Source organism: Astatotilapia calliptera, chromosome 15 (assembly GCF_964374335.1).
Source record: "Astatotilapia calliptera chromosome 15, fAstCal68.1, whole genome shotgun sequence".
Classification (NCBI taxonomy): domain Eukaryota; kingdom Metazoa; phylum Chordata; class Actinopteri; order Cichliformes; family Cichlidae; genus Astatotilapia; species Astatotilapia calliptera.
Genome location: NC_137436.1, coordinates 3,636,622 through 3,654,815, shown reverse-complemented (window position 1 = coordinate 3,654,815; position 18,194 = coordinate 3,636,622). Strand labels below are relative to the sequence as shown.

The 18,194-nt window shown below is 44.2% G+C and overlaps 1 protein-coding gene across 6 annotated transcripts in view; it reads left to right on the top strand.

Annotated features, from left to right (window-relative positions):
- Positions 1 to 18,194, top strand: part of runx2b (RUNX family transcription factor 2b) — a 95,529-nt gene that overhangs the window by 73,963 nt on the left and 3,372 nt on the right. For 5 of the 6 annotated variants that reach the window (XM_080289421.1, XM_026194196.2, XM_080289420.1 and 2 more), the window contains 4 exons: positions 869 to 1,025; positions 3,352 to 3,456; positions 13,860 to 14,027; positions 15,580 to 15,741. In XM_080289421.1, the coding sequence (XP_080145547.1) occupies positions 869 to 1,025; positions 3,352 to 3,456; positions 13,860 to 14,027; positions 15,580 to 15,741 (592 nt within the window). The remainder of the gene's footprint in view (positions 1 to 868; positions 1,026 to 3,351; positions 3,457 to 13,859; positions 14,028 to 15,579; positions 15,742 to 18,194) is intronic. The other variant, XM_080289422.1, reaches the window with a different exon arrangement.

The window sequence follows — 18,194 nt, the reverse complement described above, 5'->3', positions numbered from 1 at the left end:
TCCGAGAATCAGAAAATGTTGTGAATTAGTTTAATACAATATACAAGCCTTTTAAAGCAACTTCCCATCCAGTGAAATAAGCAACAAAGACTTCATTGTATTGGATATTTCTCTTTTTGACAATTTGCATCAAATGTGAAAATTATTTAATAAACATTACAGCATGTTGTCTACATTTAGTTAGTCTGTACATTTTCATTTTCCTCAAGCTTTTAATACTCCGAATCAGAAAAATATATTTCTAATGCTCCAAAGAATAATGCTTTTGTGTATTTGGCCTATTTTTGTTCCTTTTTTTCTCTTTGTTTTTGGCTTGCATGATATTGCAAAGAAAAGCCTCTGTTAATTACTTGACAGGTATTATTTAAACGGCAGATCAAAGACACTCTCAAGTGGAAATTTGTAGCTACAGCCATGGCTCCAAATCAAATGTGACACTTTTTAAATATAAGTGTTATTTAACCGTTCTTATAACTACAGCTCTGTAATTATTCCACTTCTGTGGCCTTACTTATCCTCTTTCATCTGCATCCAAGAATCTAAATGATAACACGAGGCCTTGGCGCTTTTGTTTTGAAAGACTGCATTTTACATGATTCAACTGAGGACATTCATCATGATATCAGGCTGCTTCGAGGCATTAAAATTAAATCCATTTATCAACCTAATTTGTAGGAGGATGGCAGGATGTAAAATGATGAGTCTAGACAAGCTTTGAATAGTCAAAACTGAGAAGACGATAATGTTTTTGTTTTCCCACAGCTTCTGATATTTAAAGTAAAATCTTTCCCCCCACAGGAGCAGTGGAATATAATGTAGCTTACGTCAGATTGAAATTTTGAAAGGAGAACTTTTGTGCTTCTAACAGGTGGTAGCCCTGGGAGATATACCTGATGGGACCGTTGTCACCGTAATGGCGGGCAACGATGAGAACTACTCCGCTGAGCTGCGGAACGCCTCAGGTGTGATGAAGAACCAAGTAGCACGTTTCAATGACCTCCGTTTTGTGGGCCGCAGCGGCAGAGGTGAGGCCTGGAACTTTCTCTGTGCTCCTTTCACTACAACACAGTAGTAGCTATTAGGTTCAGTGGTGTGGATTAGTGGCCACATTCACTACGTGGCAACCACATAATGATCTCTCTGACTCCAGACTCAAATCCCACCACCCATCTCGCAGAGCCCGAGTGGTGAAGCGTGTTGCTCCCCCCTTTCTTTCCCTTGAAACGATACTTCTCGATATGTTTTTCTATCCTTTAATCCAGACGAGTTGCTTTTTCGTACTTGTGATTTTTAGATTGAGAAACAAACTGTGCAAAGATAGAAATGCGCAGCTCTCCAGTGTCAGCCACATTAAAAAGCGAGAATCTGATAACAAGAAATACTTATCAAACTCACAGGCTTTTTTTTTTTCTTCCTTTTCACCTGATATGACCCAGCTCAGTTCAGGCTCATAAACATGTTGGGTGGTGCTGCAGCTCTACGGCTGATCACTCTCTGCGCATATCTTCACGCTGTCAGGCAGAGAAGCGCGCCTATTAAGTCCAATGGCATTCTTCAAATGTTTGGCATCACGAAAGTGACTATTTGCATCATTTACTGTCATGTCGGTAAATCATGTACGTTTGGGTCTCCTGATGTGCTCTTGCACTCGCCGTGCTTTCTGTAACTATTTTATTTTTTGTACAAATCTCACAGAAAAAAAGTCGCCTGTCGTAAGTTGATGGTGATAAGTGCTGTCAGCAGCTCCACCAGCAACTTTTCCTCCCGGTTTCCTTCTCTGTTGTAGCTGTCAAAAAGGGGAGGAAGCAGAGCAGTCAGGAGGGCCGAGGAGTGACAGAGTTTTAAGAGGAGACAACGAGGCATTTGGGTTTGACCTGTTGCCACAGAGACCTTGCGTGCGTCCCTTTGCTGTAACAAAGAATCTAGTAACAGGAAGTGACATAGGAGCCAGGGGAGATCAGACTACGAGGTGTCTGAAATGAATACCCTGCAATGACAGATAAGTACAAGCGAAGTGAACTGATAGGATGTTAGATAGCTGAAAGTCATGCACGGGAGAATAAGAGAGAGAGAACAAAGATGCACAAGGATTGATGGTTACAGGGCTGACGTGGTGCCTCTGTATGATGATAGCACAGATGCACAGGACGGCTAGTTCAGAGGTCTCAGATATCGCTGATAACATCATTAAAATTAATAGCGTCATAGCGTACAACCTTACCTTGACAGGAAGCACGAACAGGATCACAATTAAGAGATGACAGCAGCTTTAACAGCAGTGAAGCAGGAACACAATGCACAAGATGCCCCACTGTATCATAGATCATCAGTATGTGTCACTTTATTTATATGTAACAATATATCAACAAAGTCAAAGGTCCGTACCAGTATTTTGGTGATGTACCGGTGCATCCTTAGTATCCACTGTGTTGAGCTAGTGATATCATTTGTTTATCCTTACTGTCAGCTAATAATTTCAACTCTTAACCCTAGCTAGCATTAGTTTATGTGTTCCAGTTATTTAGAAATTCCTTTTAGTTGCTATTTTCTACAGTTTATCCATGAATTGTGGTCAATTTTTATGTTGAAACTGTTCACAACCACTTAAGTCATTAATTGATTGCAATCATAGAGCTAATCTTTCCAAATACCACACCTGATATCGTTGAAGTAACCCTCTGGGGTTCTTGGTCGGGAACACCCACATGCACCTTGAAACGGGTATGAGGGACGCCTGTTGCATCTCCTCTGTCTGACTGCTATCTGATCTTTGAAAAGCATGTTTACACTTAGCTGGGGCTCAGAATGGAAGAGGGGATGGCACACACAGGTGTATGGATGAATAGACAGGGGCTCGGATGAGTTGCTACCCCCGCTTCCTGTTTCCAACGTGTAGCCATGGTTACTCATTGCGTCTGCATACCTCAGATATTACTGTTCCTGCTGACTTGGCTGTTGGACTCTGATTCATAGCATTCCTCATCCATGCACATAGGGACGCATACACTTGCACAGACAAACACTCAACCCCAAGGCAGCAACTGCTGGGGATTATCGAGAAAGGAAGTGACTATTAAAATGCCTCTCGCCCACTCACAAAGCATTAGAAATTCTGGATAACACGATACTGGCTCCTGCAGTCAGTCTTCCATTTAGACTCTGCCAAAGGACCTAAATAGACCCTCTCAAACAGCCAATGTTGTCTGTTGTTAATCCTCTCGAAGTCGTTTCTTCCCCAGTTTGTATTGGCTATTATGTGATCACAACCACACTTGTGACTTGGGGATGTTGTAGAGATGAATACTAGCCATTGTCTCAATTGTCATTTGATGTTGCTTGATGTCACTACAGGCAAGAGCTTCACTCTGACAATCACAGTATTCACCAACCCGCCACAAGTGGCCACTTACCACCGAGCCATAAAGGTCACCGTGGACGGACCTCGTGAGCCCAGGAGTGAGTACCAATGCACGCACAAGCAGTACAGTATGAAAATAAGTGCACACACACAAGGAAGCATCCTAAGTCTTCTTTCAATTTGCCAATTTGCAAGCTTTCAAATATGGGATTCTACTTTTTCATTAGAATAAGTAGAATCCCATCGTGTTATGTGGGATCAGATTCTAGCTCATATATGTGATGATGATAATATCAGGGAGCTAACTGTGGAAAATACTTCTCAACTTTTACATAGTTCTTCACCTATTCTTGATATGCAAACTCAGTGGAGTGCCCTTTAACTGAGCTATGTGTCCAGCCAGCAAACAGAGTCGAACGTCCGGCTTAAATGATGACACTAATAAAACGAGGAAATTAACAAAAAAGAAAAGGTTTACAGGAAAAGGTTCTAAATTGTGTTAATTAGCAATCACTTAAAGACTTCTCACAAAGCAGTCTAGCCTCCCATGTGACACTTTGAGAGACAGAAGAGAAATAAAATGTGAGGCAACGTATTCCTCAGAGGGTACGCGGGGTAGCAGAGTGCTAGCATCAGCTCATTTTAATGGGCCATATAAAAACAACTGAGGAGGGAAAAAAAAACTTTACTATAGCCAACAGTGCCAACTGGTCTGGCATGCAGCTGTTTCCACAACCCTCCTCCCTATTCATAAAAAAAAAAGCATATTCTCATCTCATGGCGTCTCAATGAACAATATCACATCGCAAACAACTCACCCCGCCTGTCCTGTCACATATGGCACCAGGACACACAGAGACACAGAGGAGCCAGGAGACACTAGGATTAGTACCACCATCAGTCTCTCGTTGTAGGAAACCTGCCTGTGGTGCCAAAAAATGCCTCACACACTCGACATTCAGCGCTCATCAACATGCGCCCTGAAACAAAGGCATATGCTTGTCCTCAAACGCACATGTACTCACGCTCACGCCCACTTTTCTCCACCATCCGTTCTCGCTCTTGAGCCATCTTGTTTGATCAAAAGCATTTCCTGTGCATCTGCTGTCCCACCCCCCCAGATGACTTTCAAACAAGTCCTGTTATTTGGTGGCGAGCAGATGGGAGTCGGAAGTGAATTTGTTTAGAAAAGCTCGGTGCGGCCTCAGCAGAGCTGCCGTCTTAGATTTGTGTCCAGAAGCCTGAACACACGAGAAGCGAGTCTTTAAGCTAGAGACCTGATCAGGTGAGGGTACACTGGCACAAGACTTCACTCTCACAGGCATTGTTTTTTCTTCTATTTAGCCTGAGTAAAAAAACATAAAGCTAGAGTTTGCATGTTCCAACTTCAGTCTCAGGACAGTAATTTAAGCAATAAAGACTATGTCATCATGCATAACCCCTGAACTTCTTTCCTTTGCTGCTAAGTGGTCAGAATTACAGTGGTGGTGTAATTTACCCAGAAACTACAGCCAGAACACGTCTCCCTCTCAGGGGTCATTAAGTCGAGGTCGGAGGGTGGCAAAACACACATGTGCCCTCTCCACAGAGCCTCCCCCTCCTCCAGGTTTTCAGCGCAGAGACTCTGAGCTGAGAGCAGTGACTGTCTCCAAAACTGTGATTCTATCTGTGAACGCTTCATTGAGACGCTGGGAGGGGGTATGGGGGGGCTTTGTTGGCCATTACGGCTCTATTTTGTGTTAAACGAGTGGATAATTAGGAGGCCTGTGGTATAGCCAGGCCCCACCAGGGAGGGTTGCACTCAGAGATGGAACAGTAGGCTATCTTAAAGTTGACATACACTAGCCCTTTGTGGCCCTCCTCTTTGAAAACACTGTGGGGCATTTTTTGTTTGTTTGTTTTCCTCCTGGAAAATAAGTTGACAATAGCAGAAGATTTCAGCCGGTTCCTGACATAAAAGTTCAAATGTCCAAATATTCTTTATGCTTCTGTTAACTTTTTTTCTAACCGTATAATTGCTTGCCTGGTTGTGGGTGTCTCATTCAGGAAGTAGATTTTGTGTTAACTTGTTTGATGCTCCTTATGGTAGCCATATGAGTGTTCCTGAGGGATGTCATTTTCCCAGCGCTCCCTTGTCTAATATCAGTAGGACCACCCCTGTGACTCAGTAAGGCACACATCTCTGAACTGTGGACCCGAGCCTTAGTTAATTAATTGCGTGGTCGGTGACGAAAATCAGCGAGGCCCAAGTATAAAGATCTGTGGTATAATTTTCCTCAGAGGTTTACAGTGTGTGTGTGTGTGTGTGTGTGTGTGTGTGTGTGTGTGTGTGTGTGTGTGTGTGTGTGTGTGTATGGTAAGTGGTTAGTCAGGTCCCTCTGGCCACTGTGTCATTAGCGGGAGGCTAACTTGGTTTTTGTGGCTCGTATTGTGCTTAATCGCTTGACAGCTCTTGGTTAACCTGTGGTTTGCCACCGCACAGACGACTCATCGACTGTGTGTATACATGCGCCCGTGTGTGCTCTCACATGCAGATGTGCGTATCCGTTTGCTCACGTGCGTTTCTCGCAGCGCCTGTGTCTGCTGGTGTGCCCCCACATGACATGGTTTGCAGAATGTGTGTTATTGGTGTCATTAGTCTAGTGTAGCCACAGTGCTGATTTGGAGCAGAGCTAATAGGTCTCATTAAATGTCATTTTGAGCTAATAGACAGGGAGTGGTTGTTTAAACCAATATGCTTTTATAGGTGGTTCTGTCTCCTTTCAGCTGCTCCTGACGGTGGCTGTGGCCAGCTGAGACAAACTTCCTGAGTGATAATAGCCGAGCCGTATTAACGCAATATACAAGCCTTTCTGTCCAAACCCACTATTCTCATTATAGTTAATTGATGACAGACAAGCACAGAGGGTGACAAAAACCATTGTGGCATTACACATACTGTGTCTTGCTGTGGCGTAACACGGTGGTTATTTCTCATAACTTGGTGTGTGTGCGCGAATGTTGTGTGTCAGCAGTGGAGGTTAGCGGTCAGGCCCGTCTCTGCACTATGGGGTTTGAAGCCGTATGGTCTCGGGGGTTCTGGGCATGGGGACGGGGTCGTGTTTTGGTTCAGGTTTGGTCAGGGTGTTAACAAGTCTGGTGAAGAAGCCATGGTACTTACAAGCCTGCAGACAATATTAGTGGTTCAGGAGACCTGTCTGTCTGCCAAGCCAAACTCGTGCAACACACACACACTCTCACACACACTTAGATGCACAATACTTCCATATGGAGTTATGCTTCTCTATGTACTTGATGATAATAACTTAACTTGCAGCTACTTGGTGCTTTGCAGAGTAAAACTGAAGACAAGAGTGTGTGCATATTTTCAATAATATTATGAAATAAATGATTTTAAAAAACATTTTTACAAATATATATATATATATATATATATACCCCCAAAACAGGAAAATCAACGCTGGCTTTCCTAACCAGGAATTCCAAAGCTGGGGAGTCCTCACGGCAAAAGTTCCATCATTGTTTTCACAAATCTGGATTAGGAATATCCAGAATAAAAAGCTGCTTACTCTAATATATATAATTTGATTATTTCTCTTGGACAAGATAATCTTCATTAAAACCTCGTACGTTTCAGTTTAGCTGGAAAAAGATGACTCAGGACTTTGGCATTAGGAGTGGTGCATGATTGATAGGGAAACAAAAACATGTCACTTAATTTGCAGTGTTACTACTTGGTGAGATTTTGTTGTGGAGCTTATTAAATTAATGAGTTTAAACTGAATGAGTGATACTTAATTTACAGTAAAGAACACGGAGAAAATAACAGCCAACAAAAGAGTTGCTATTTTGTAATAAAATGAACTGACACTTTATTAAAACTGAAAATAAAGCGATCGCAGACACACTCTGACACAGATTTGCTGCTCTTTCATTTTTAGTGGTTTCTTTTCTTTATCACCTTATTGTGATTCCTGTGGGCAGCTTGTGTCAATATTGCTGTGTTGTGAGCTTCTCTGTGATTGGTTCTTGTCTGGCACACTCTCAGCTGGGTTAATACGCAAAATGTAGTGCCTACTGTTGGATATAATGATACAAAAAAATGCCTCCAAACATTTATATATTACACACCTACAAATGCCATTGCAGGGGCTTGTACAGTAAGTGCTAAAGTGCCATTTGCATTAAACCGTTAAATTCAAATGATGTCAGACAGATACCATTTAATATCCTTGAATTATGTTCAGGAATGAAGCCCTCTACGTGTCTGGATTATTGTACCCTTTCAGTTACTGCCTTAAGCAGTAACTGAAGCAGTGTTCTTTTGTTCATCATCCAAGTAATTAAAGAGGATTTCAGAAGATTCACCTATCGGCTACAGCCACACTTGAAACAGCTTTTACAATGGTAGCTGAACAAATAAAAGTCATCCAAACATCAGGAGGGAAAAAAAGGCAATGAAATGAACGATGAACAGAGTAGGAAGGTGGGGAAAAGGGCAGAGGGAAAAAAGAAAAGAAATACTTCAGGCTTTTCTAGAGGCGGCCAGTCACTTGAATGTCTTATGAAGTCCCTTGAAGACGTGCCAAGGCGTCTAAAGAACAAAATAATCCAGTGGGAGGGAGAGACAAAGAAGACAACAGAAGAATGGAGAGCGAGAAAGGGAGGCAGAAGTGAATCATAAGGAGATATAAAGATAACGAGACAGAGTCTGGGTTTGTTTGGCCCCGAGATGCGACAAAAACATCTCAGATGGATTTGTTCTCCCCTGTTCTGAATCAAAAGACGTTAATGCGAGCAGAGAGGTGCAGAAGGAGCCTGTCTGAAAGCCACACATGAGCTAAACTCTGTGTGTGTGTGTGCGTTTGGTGGGTGGCGTGTGTGTGCGCGCTGGTGCTCTTTAAACTTTGTACAGTATTGTACAAATGTGTATAAAGTGTGTTTGCATTCAATAAATGTATCGCCTTTGGGAATTTTGTGTGTGCGCGTGTGTGTGTGTGCCCTTCCCTTGCCTGGCTAGCTTCCTCCGGGCTGGAACGCATGGACCACACAGACGGCTGGCAGCGCTCCACGACAGCCTGGCTCCCCCTTTCCCTCTTTCTCCTTCACTCCTTTGCTCGCTGCCTCGTCTCCTACACCTCCTCTCTCCTCTCTTTTTTCACCTCATCATCGTTTCCCTCTTTTCCCCCCTTCAGTTCTGTTTTTATTCTCTGCTCTCTTCTTTTTCTCTTCTCCCCACCTCGTCTCCCTTTATACCAGACCCCCATGGTAGACGTGCGTTTGGCTGTCACCCACTAAGCCACGCTTTGCCAGCTTCAGATTGCAACGTGAAATAATTCATTGTTTCTGACCACTCACAAAAACAACATGGCCACTGTGAAAGCTCCAAATAAAAAAGTGAAATATGGAACCAGCGTATTCATTCATCCAGTTTACTGTTCCACCGTGAGATGACTGACACACACAAACACAGACGGGCTGATTCAACCCAGGCTCCATGAGTATTGGGGGAGAGGTGGGGGGTCTGAATCAGCCCCAGTGATACATTCATCCAGGCTCTCCTGGTGATCATAAACCAGACTGAAGGGCTTAGAGGGCACGATGTGACACCAAATATATAAATTATTCCATTTATTCAGGATTTTCTGTTGCTCTGCATTTTCCTCAGATTTTACTTAGTCAGGCTTGAGGTAGGAGAATTTCCCACTGATGTTTCTGTGGTGACACTTGAAACTTGATAAGTTCGAGGAGGAGGAGGAGCTTTAAATGAACAGATCAGCGTTCTAAAAATACACTTCTTGATAGGCAATGACAGTCGATTCCAGCCTCGGGCGTAGGCTATAGCCAGGAGTATCTGGGATCAGTTCAAAATGTCCAGTCCATTGAAATTGCATGCCTCTTTGCTTATCAATTACTTCAAACGGTGCTAGCAAGTTTTTCACACAGCTGTGCATTACGCAATAATATCAGCTCATTGCAGACTCACACCTGACTCACTTGTAGACTCTTATTTTCCAACTATTCTCAGTGTTTCCAACAGATTTAAGCTGGGAGGATGGGAGGATCCTCCCCCCTCTGGTCTATATGACCCTGCCGCTGCTAGGGAAAGAATTTTATCCAGATATGATTGTTGAAGGATGACCCAGGTCAGTTCAGTTTCTACTTTTCATAAAGCCAGAAACCACCACTGTTTCCAGAGTGAAAACTACAATTATCTAAACAAAAGAGAAGTGAACTTGATTCAGAGAGTCCGGTGACTCGCAGAAACATCCTTGAAATACTCCTACTACGTGTCAAATATTTGCCTGATTGCTGACATCTGAATTCCCTACAAAGGTGTGTCCTGCAGCTTCTTCTTTTGACTTGTTGAATTGTACTGGAGCTGCTGTCTGCGACAGTTATGTTAAGCGCACAATTTGATGGCTTTGGTGTAGCGGTTGTGGCCTACTAACTATTCAGCAGGGGTCCTAACCTGGCCGTCATTCATTGCATCATTCACAGGTTAGAACCTGAAGCTCTAGTCAAGTCATTTTCACATTTTTATTAACTCTCAAATCCAAAAGTTCATAACAGTAATCTGTTACAGTATTCTTGTTAATGCTGTGGTAATATGTCTAAGCTCTGAACTTGTTTGGCTAAGGTTTATAATTATTCTGCAAACATTACAGTGAAAGCAATAACTCAATAACCAGCCTGCTCTAACAGGCTTTAAAGTATATAGGACCACAATGGTTACTAGATTGTTTTTATGGGGGGGAAAACAATAACATCTCCCACACTTATTTTTTTTTACAGATTACACCATGGAATTAGATTTAGTTAAGATTCTTTGCTGTAAAATGTTTTAATTTATGGGGGGGGAAACACCAGGTCCCCTGTTTAGACTGCAGCTACTGTAGGTAGTCTTTGTTCTGCTTTGCTGCGTCGGTGAGTTTACCATTGCAGCAGAGCAGATCTGCTGGTTCTGTTTAGATTGGGCCTCCTGTCATCCTGTCAGACGGAGCCACCCACATCTGAGGATGCGATGAAGAGTAGCTGAATCATATCGAGGGCTGTCATAATAGCAACCCGGCCATAACGCCAGCCAGATATGAGAAGAGCTGGGGTGCGCTAATTAGCAGAGACTGAACTGGCACATCAATAAAATCTGTCTCTAGCTTGGAGACATTATCTAAGATAAGCATAAAGACCTGTGACTGTCACCACCTCCTGCATGCACTAATTATTATATTATATCTTGTTTTTTAATCCGTACAAAATTCGTTAACACTGCACGCAGCCTAGCTTAGCTTAGCTTAGCCTAGCATAGCTGTTTCACCAGTGTCCTGTGTTTGATAAGCTTTGTTGTCTGCCTGTAATTTCATGTGTACATACATTTGCTATAAAAATTCATAAAAAAAAGGCACAAAATTCTTCAAACATTTCTAATATTTTAACTATTGAAGCTCCTGAAGCTTTTTTAAAAGGACATTGATACACCACACGATGCAAAATCCCTACACAAACCACTATCCGGCTAAAAGAAATGTATACGGTATTTGAGGGATATTCCCAGCCAGGACATAACAGCCAACCATTAGTCAAAGATCTCTGTGCTCAGGCTCAGATTCAATCTAATGCTGCCATTAATTATGGAAGACTTATATTGTGTTTGCCTACTTGCTCTTACTAACTGTTATCAGATCAGCAGGGGTGAGCTGGATCCAGACTTATTTCTCTGGAACGGCTGAAATAATACTATCCTAGGATCAGCGTGCAACCGTGCGAGTTGAGATACTATCTATAGAGGTGTTATCTAATCATTCTAAATCTTAGTTTGTGTGTGTGACTAAGTGTGTAGTGGCTGAGTGCAAACACGCATGATTGCGCATGCAGTAGGAGTGTGTATCCATACATCCTTTTGTTTTTTCTGCGTTTCTGGTGTTTCCGTGTGTGTGCGAGTTGTTCACATCTGGTCTGAATCTGTCCATGTTTCCGGGCGCTGGCTGGGCAGGGAAGTGGCAGGCGCTATCGAAAATCTCCGCTGTTTTCACAGGGATGATGGGAATCTCAGGGACTTTCCCTACGGCAGTGAAATCATCCGCCTTTCCCGCTCCTTTAAATACCCCCGGCTCATTCCTCCGCCCTGCTAGGGTTCCGATAAAACAGCTGAGACATCTTGTGTTTGGCAACAGTTGTCCTCTAAAAGGTGTAATTAACTCATGAAAAACTGTATTTACTGTCAAGGCCTGCTAAACTAATGGACTTGAGGTCTGGCTGGTTGGAGTGTAAATTGGACCTTAATGTGGTGGTTGACATGCAGCATTCCTATAGGAGGAAAAAATACAAAGGCTTCCTTTAAAACGGAGTGTCATCCATAGATTTGTTGACATTTACGGTGGCTGAGGATGGAAGCTGAATGAAACTGTAACAGAAGTGAAGTTAGCTTGTTGTATGTCGTGTCAGTATAATTTTTATCTTCTTAAACATCTGTCTATATTTTAGGATCGTCGACAAATATGTTGAAATCCTAAAGTCTCCCTAACTGTTTCACCATTCAGCACTCCTCACAGAACCTGCGTCGCCTAACCAGCCCAGAGCTCTTAATTTACTGGTCATCAGGGTCTCTCCCTCGCCGGCGTTGCCTCCCTGCTCGCGCCTGTCCCCCTCTGTCTCCCATCATCCCCCTATGGTCTCCCATTGCTATTTATTCCCATCACTAGGAAACAGGCTGTGCACAAAGCCTGCTCTGTGTCCCGAGGCTTTTTTAGAATAGAAACTGGGTCTGTTGAAAATGGAAACGCTATGATTGACTGGGCGCAGCTTGCACAGAGAGACGAGGAATGCCAGCGAGAGGCACAAATTATCTGCAGGAACGATGGGGAAATATTATTAATGAAATATGGGCTTGAATTATATTATAAAGTCTTCAATAAGCTGAGGTCTTTTAGTAGCCGCTATTATTCTCCTTTCCAGAGCAGCTAGAGGAGACCGATGATGAGATTGTCTATTTATTTTGAGCTGGATGATGCCAGTCCGGTAACGTCATTGTAATAAAAATCATGGTCTGTCTGACTGTCACTGGCTGCCTTCTTTTTTTCTCTGCCGCCATTCTCGAGTCTCAATTTCATTGCACCACTGTTTGGTATTAAAGTTCCAAGCAGTTGTTCCAGAGTAAATTAATTTGTTGTGAGAGAGTCACATGGTTTGTAGCAGCATAACTGAGGCTGAAATAATGCTTTGTTGCAGTAGTGGAAAAATGTTTGACTGTTATGGGCGGTTTCTAAAAGAATTTCTGTCTTAGTTGAATAAATACAAAACGACAAACTTAGATAATCAGCACAAACAGGAAAGATGGATACGACATGCAGCGGAGCCCCTCAGCTGGGATGTCATCGGTACACATAGTTAGGCTGGAATTTTTCTTTGATCTCTCTAATGATGCCTTAGTGATGATTCTTTTTAAAGCTCTTTTTTGTTCGCCCTCTCCTGTGCACCCACCCGGTGTTATAAGAGTATTGGCAGGCCTTTGTTCCCAGCTCAGGCAGCAGTCAGGTTAGGCAGGATTCTGAAGTAGCGCGCTGTTTCTGCCTGAGCCAGCTGGAGCCCTGCCAAGCACAGCAGGAGTTTCTACTCTGTTTGATATTTACTTTACCGCCTTTACAGGAGAACTAGTGCAAGACCAGACAGACACACCGACACAGGACTGTGTCGGTGTTAAAGAGAACTCTGTGTGTGTGTGTGTGTGTGTGTGTGTGTGTGTGTGTGTGTGTGTGTGTGTGTGTGTGTGTGTGTGTGTGTGTGTGTGTGTGTGTGTGTGTGTGTGTGTGTGTGTGTGTGTGCGCGCGCGCGCGCGTGCGTCCAGGCCTCTCTTTCTACCCCACCTTTACTAAACTATAATCTACACCTGTGGGCCCTGGGCAGGTTTTGCACTGGTTCCCACTACAAGGCCAAACGGACTGCTAAGACAGGCTCAGACATCATCTTGCATGGATATGTGTTTGTATGTTGGAGGAGTGTAGAGTTACCAGGCTGAGAGAGTGGAATAGAATCGGGGATATAAAGGGTGTAAAATTATTGGTAAAGGAATGCAGGAAGAGAAAATGCATAATATATTTGGCATAGGTTATGACTCCTGTGGGGATAATGGGGCAATGGCGTGAGAGCTTGTGTTTACTAGTGGAAGAAGCCTCAGGTTAAAAATTAACATACATCAGAACATCTCTTTTTATTCCCATGACTTTGTTACTTATCAGAGTCTGGGACACCATTCCCAGATGCGCCTGCACCACCTCCTCGTTTGGGGTACAAACTGTGTTTATCGGGAAGTGAGCCTCTAAGGTTCAGGAGCAGCAAACAACCTAAGAGTTGAACGTTGCCCAGAACTTTTCTTTCACAATGATAAAAATATTCTTTGCTGGCAACATCGGAGCACTTACAGTCAGTGTTTAAATGGGTGTTTCGCTACTGCCTGCGTCCCGTCAATATAACAGTGCTTTGTTTTGTTTTTCTGTGTCTGCAGGGCATCGTCAGAAGCTCGAGGATCCTCCCAAAACTGGTCTGTTCTCCGACCGCCTCAGCGAGCTAGAGAGGATGAGGGTGAGGGTCGCGGTTCCGACACAAGCTCCCCGGCCAGCTCTCAACACGGCGGCCAACTCCTTCAACCCACAGGGACAGACGCAGATAACAGGTGAGCCGCTAAGGACAGCTTATACAAACCTCCTGGTGTTGATGGAGAATCCAGGTGCTGGAAGCGTCCAGGAAGTGTGCATGCACAGAATCTCTTAGCATGCTGTTCCGTATCTGATCTTAAACCTCTGCGATTTTATAGTTCCTTGTTATAAGTTTCAAATACAAATATTTTGCTGTTGCCCAAGCTTTGTGTGTGTATGTGTCATCTAGGATACCAAAACCCTCCTTGTGCTGAACATGATATGATCATACTCTGCTGTCATCCTGCAAAATTGAGTTGCCAAAATTCCATATTGTATTTTAAAAACGAGTCTTCTTATTTTCACGTGGGAAGAAATCCTCACACAGACATACATGCTTTGAACTGTGGATGCACACAAGGAAAGGAAGGTTTTAAAGGAGTTAGCGGGCATTTTTATTTTAAAAATTTGACGTTTTTCACATCGCTTCCCTTCCAAGAAAGTATAACCAAGTTGACGCATGGAATAGGCGCGTGTCCAACACGTGCCATGCTTTTTCTGGACAGGTGGGCTGAGTCACAAACCGAGCACCGTTTACTGTATGTAAGGTGAAATATTAAACCCCAATTGGAGCCTCAGACACATCCTGAGCCACAAAACACCAAGCACGGTGCCTCTGAGATCATCTGTCTTTCTCTGCTCCATCACTCTATCAATCTTAGAAGGTAACAAAATCTCTCACGGTTTGGGATGGCTGCTACCCGATCACCCAAATCTCTGGAGGCACGTCACACGTCGTCATTTAGCTCTTAGTTAATCTCTGTCACGGTTTTGTGTTGCGACTCGATGGATCGTTGAGGGCACGGTTTCGCAGCAAAGCAGTGCGGGGGTGACAATTGTACACTGGACTGAAAGTACCACGTGAGCTAACTGCCAAACAGGTGCTGCTTGATTGATAAGATTGTTTGGTTTCTTTGGGTTTTTTGGCATGCCTCCTCACCTTCTGTGATCTGACAAAAACAGTGAAAGAAATCACTTGAAAGTGAACAATCAAATAGTTTAGCTTTGTCATGCACACATAAACACGCGCACACATATACTTTCTGTCTCAATCAGCTTCCATTCTGAGTCCTTGTTGCCGCACAGACACAATGATAAAGTGTTGTGGTTGTCTGCCGGTGTGTTTACACCGTGGCTGAGTGCCAGCGAGGCTCTCTGTGCCTCAGCTGCGAGCACACAGTTTTACAAGGCAAACAGGAAGATCTTCTCTCTAAAAGGTAAACATTAGAAGTCTTATTATTAAAAAATGTTGCATAACATGCCCGAGTGATATTTAACCCTAAACACAGGCGCGGAGAAGCATAGCGACGGATCAAGTCCACAGCTCGTTGTGTTATTGTTGCCAACCTTCCTGCCCCCCCCCTTCCAAAAGAAATCTGAATATTTGAACAAGCTTGTGGGCCAGTGGTAATTCTTTCGTTCTTCCTTTCTTTTCCTGTCTTGTGTTTTCTTTATACGTCTTTCTGTAATCTTCCCCCCCTCTTTCCCACTTCCATTTCTGTCCTCTCTCCCTCCGTTTCTCCCCTTCAGACCCTCGTCAGTCCCAGTCCTCTCCTCCCTGGTCGTACGAACAGACGTATCCGTCCTACCTGAGTCCCATGGCGTCCCCCTCGGTCCACTCCACCACCCCCCTCTCCTCCAGCCGAGCCACAGGTCTGCCTGCCATCAGTGACGTGCCTAGACGATTGCCAGGTACTGTCAGGGTCATTTAATCTGCTACAAGTAATTTAGTTTACAACATTTTACAACAAGTTTGCAGCATTTTTCTTACAGCGAGAAAGAGGGGGTAGGGGTGGAGAGACAGGCACACACGCACTTTCACACTGTGAAAAGCAGAAACGTATACAAAGAGGGGAGAAAAAACTATGAGCTACTATTTAAGAGAGAATAATTCAGCAAAGCAAGCTCATTCTCAGGCGAACGTGAGGAATGAGGCCATATTGTCCAACCATCTCTCCAGAGAGCGCTTTGCTTGATGTTTTTCAAACAGTCGAGGGAAAAAAACAACTATTGTTTCCTTTTTTCTTTTTTTTCCAAGCTCAGAGCCTTTGATCCCAGAGGAGCATGGGTAATAACAGGCCCAGGGATAATAACAGGCTCGTGACTGACAAATAAAGTGTCTTTACAGCGATGTGCCACTCTCTCAAGGCATTCTGGGTAATTGCATTAGCCAGTCTGTTTGCAGTAACGGCAGCATCTGTGTTCCAATTTGTCCCCGTTTTTCCCCCAATGTAAGAGCTCCTTTAAAATCCCTGCACGCCGCCAGACGAGTTTCTGCCCTGTACACCTGTTTGACTCACTGCCACCAGTTTTTTTCTACACTACTTTTTGTTTCTGTTTTCTTGTGCTAACATACTACACCCTCCTCTGTGTGCATGTGTGTGTGTGTGTGTGCCCCGAGCAAGGGTGAGTGATTAAGCGATGCAGCCATGTGACTCTGCATTAGAAAGGGTTTAAAATCCCGCCAGCTGCCCTGTCAACTTTGATTAGTTTGGTCGCTCACTTCAGCTTTCATCTAGCGAGCGTTGGTCTTTGTTCTCAAAGCGCGAGCACCAACACGGGGGCAAAAACTCGCCTCCCCACTTTTACCCAGTCGCACACCTCAAGCGCTTAATGCCTCCTAAGCGATGTGACTAAGGCTCTCAGATCTCCAGAGATCATGTTGACACCTCGCCAGGCGGCTGTGTAACCGTATCCAGCCGCAGAACATACCGACGAGCACGAGCAGAAGCTGATATGGATGCTGTATCGGGGTTCCGCCCTCCCTTAAGCGGTCCGGCTCGTGTGTCAAAATGTTACATTTGCTCAGAAGCGATCGCAAAAAAAGTTCATCAGTCAAGTCAAACACCTCATTCGGAAGCAACGCCCCCGAGTTTTGTAACATCCTTCCAAACATTCAGACGTTTACACTCTGGTTTTATTTAGGCTGATAAAGTTCGATCTGGCCCATCATCACAGGGCCTCTTTGAGCACAAAAATAGGTCCTGAAGTTAAAAGCAGGGGTTTTATTGAACAGCGCCGGTCATGTCTGAGATCACACTGCCCCTCTGCAACAGAGAGACAATCGCCTACTATTTCTATTAGAATCAAACGGATCTCGGGGGGGAAAGAGGAAGTTTAAAGGCCTTAATTAGCAGCATATGCTATCTGACGCTGCAGCGACAAACCCGGCTTCGCAATCCCTCCCTGCACATAAACACTGCGCCCACCTCCCCTCCTCTTCCCCACCACCCCCTGTCCTCTCGCAGCAGACATGGTGACACAGAAGACGCCTGGTGATTTATGATAAGAGCGCCATGGCTGGACTAAACCGCTGAGAGGGAGACGGGGAGAGAGGGGAGGGGAGGACCTCCTATTCTCCTTAAACTCTTCGCCCAGCGCGAAGCTCGCCGCAGCCAGTTAGTGGTTTTTTGGGTATTTTTTAAAGGGATGAAGCGAAAAGAGGAACGAAGGGTGAGATGGAGCAGCTCCTTCTCATCCCCCCCTCCCCACACACACACACACTCCTCCCGCGCGCGCTTGCACGGACGCACACTCACACGGATACATACACACACAGGCTGGAGCCGATGGGAGGCGAGGAGAGGAGCCACATCAGAGCTCAGCCCTGCCTCATTATGGATCTCATGGAAACTGTTTCTGCTCAAAGTGTTTCCACATGTGCAGCTCCTGATTCATCCCAACTGCTTCTTTTTTTTATGTGCATACAGTATTCACACACATACAGCTCCCCCCACCACCCCCACACGCACGCACAGATATATTTGCATGCATAAACAGTTGCACAGATGCACATAAACATGCACCAACACACTCACAGGAACATAAATATGCAAAGGTGTAAACATGCTTGCACGCGACTTTGCTGATGTGCGTTTGGTAACTTCATGGAAACCGAATAGCAGCAGCTGGAAAAAAATCTGACTGAAGTTCATCGATATATCATTATTAATATTGATAGATGAAGGCTGCTCCGCAGCCGTGCCCGCAAAATCTATTAGCTTCTTCAGATTGGTTCATAGACAATTCAGTTTACTGCTGTTTAATTTCTCAAGAGACGTATTCGTTAAATTCAATTACTCTACAAGACAAAGTGCTAAATGGTTTAATAGTCCAAACCACATTCAGCGCAATCACAACTGACA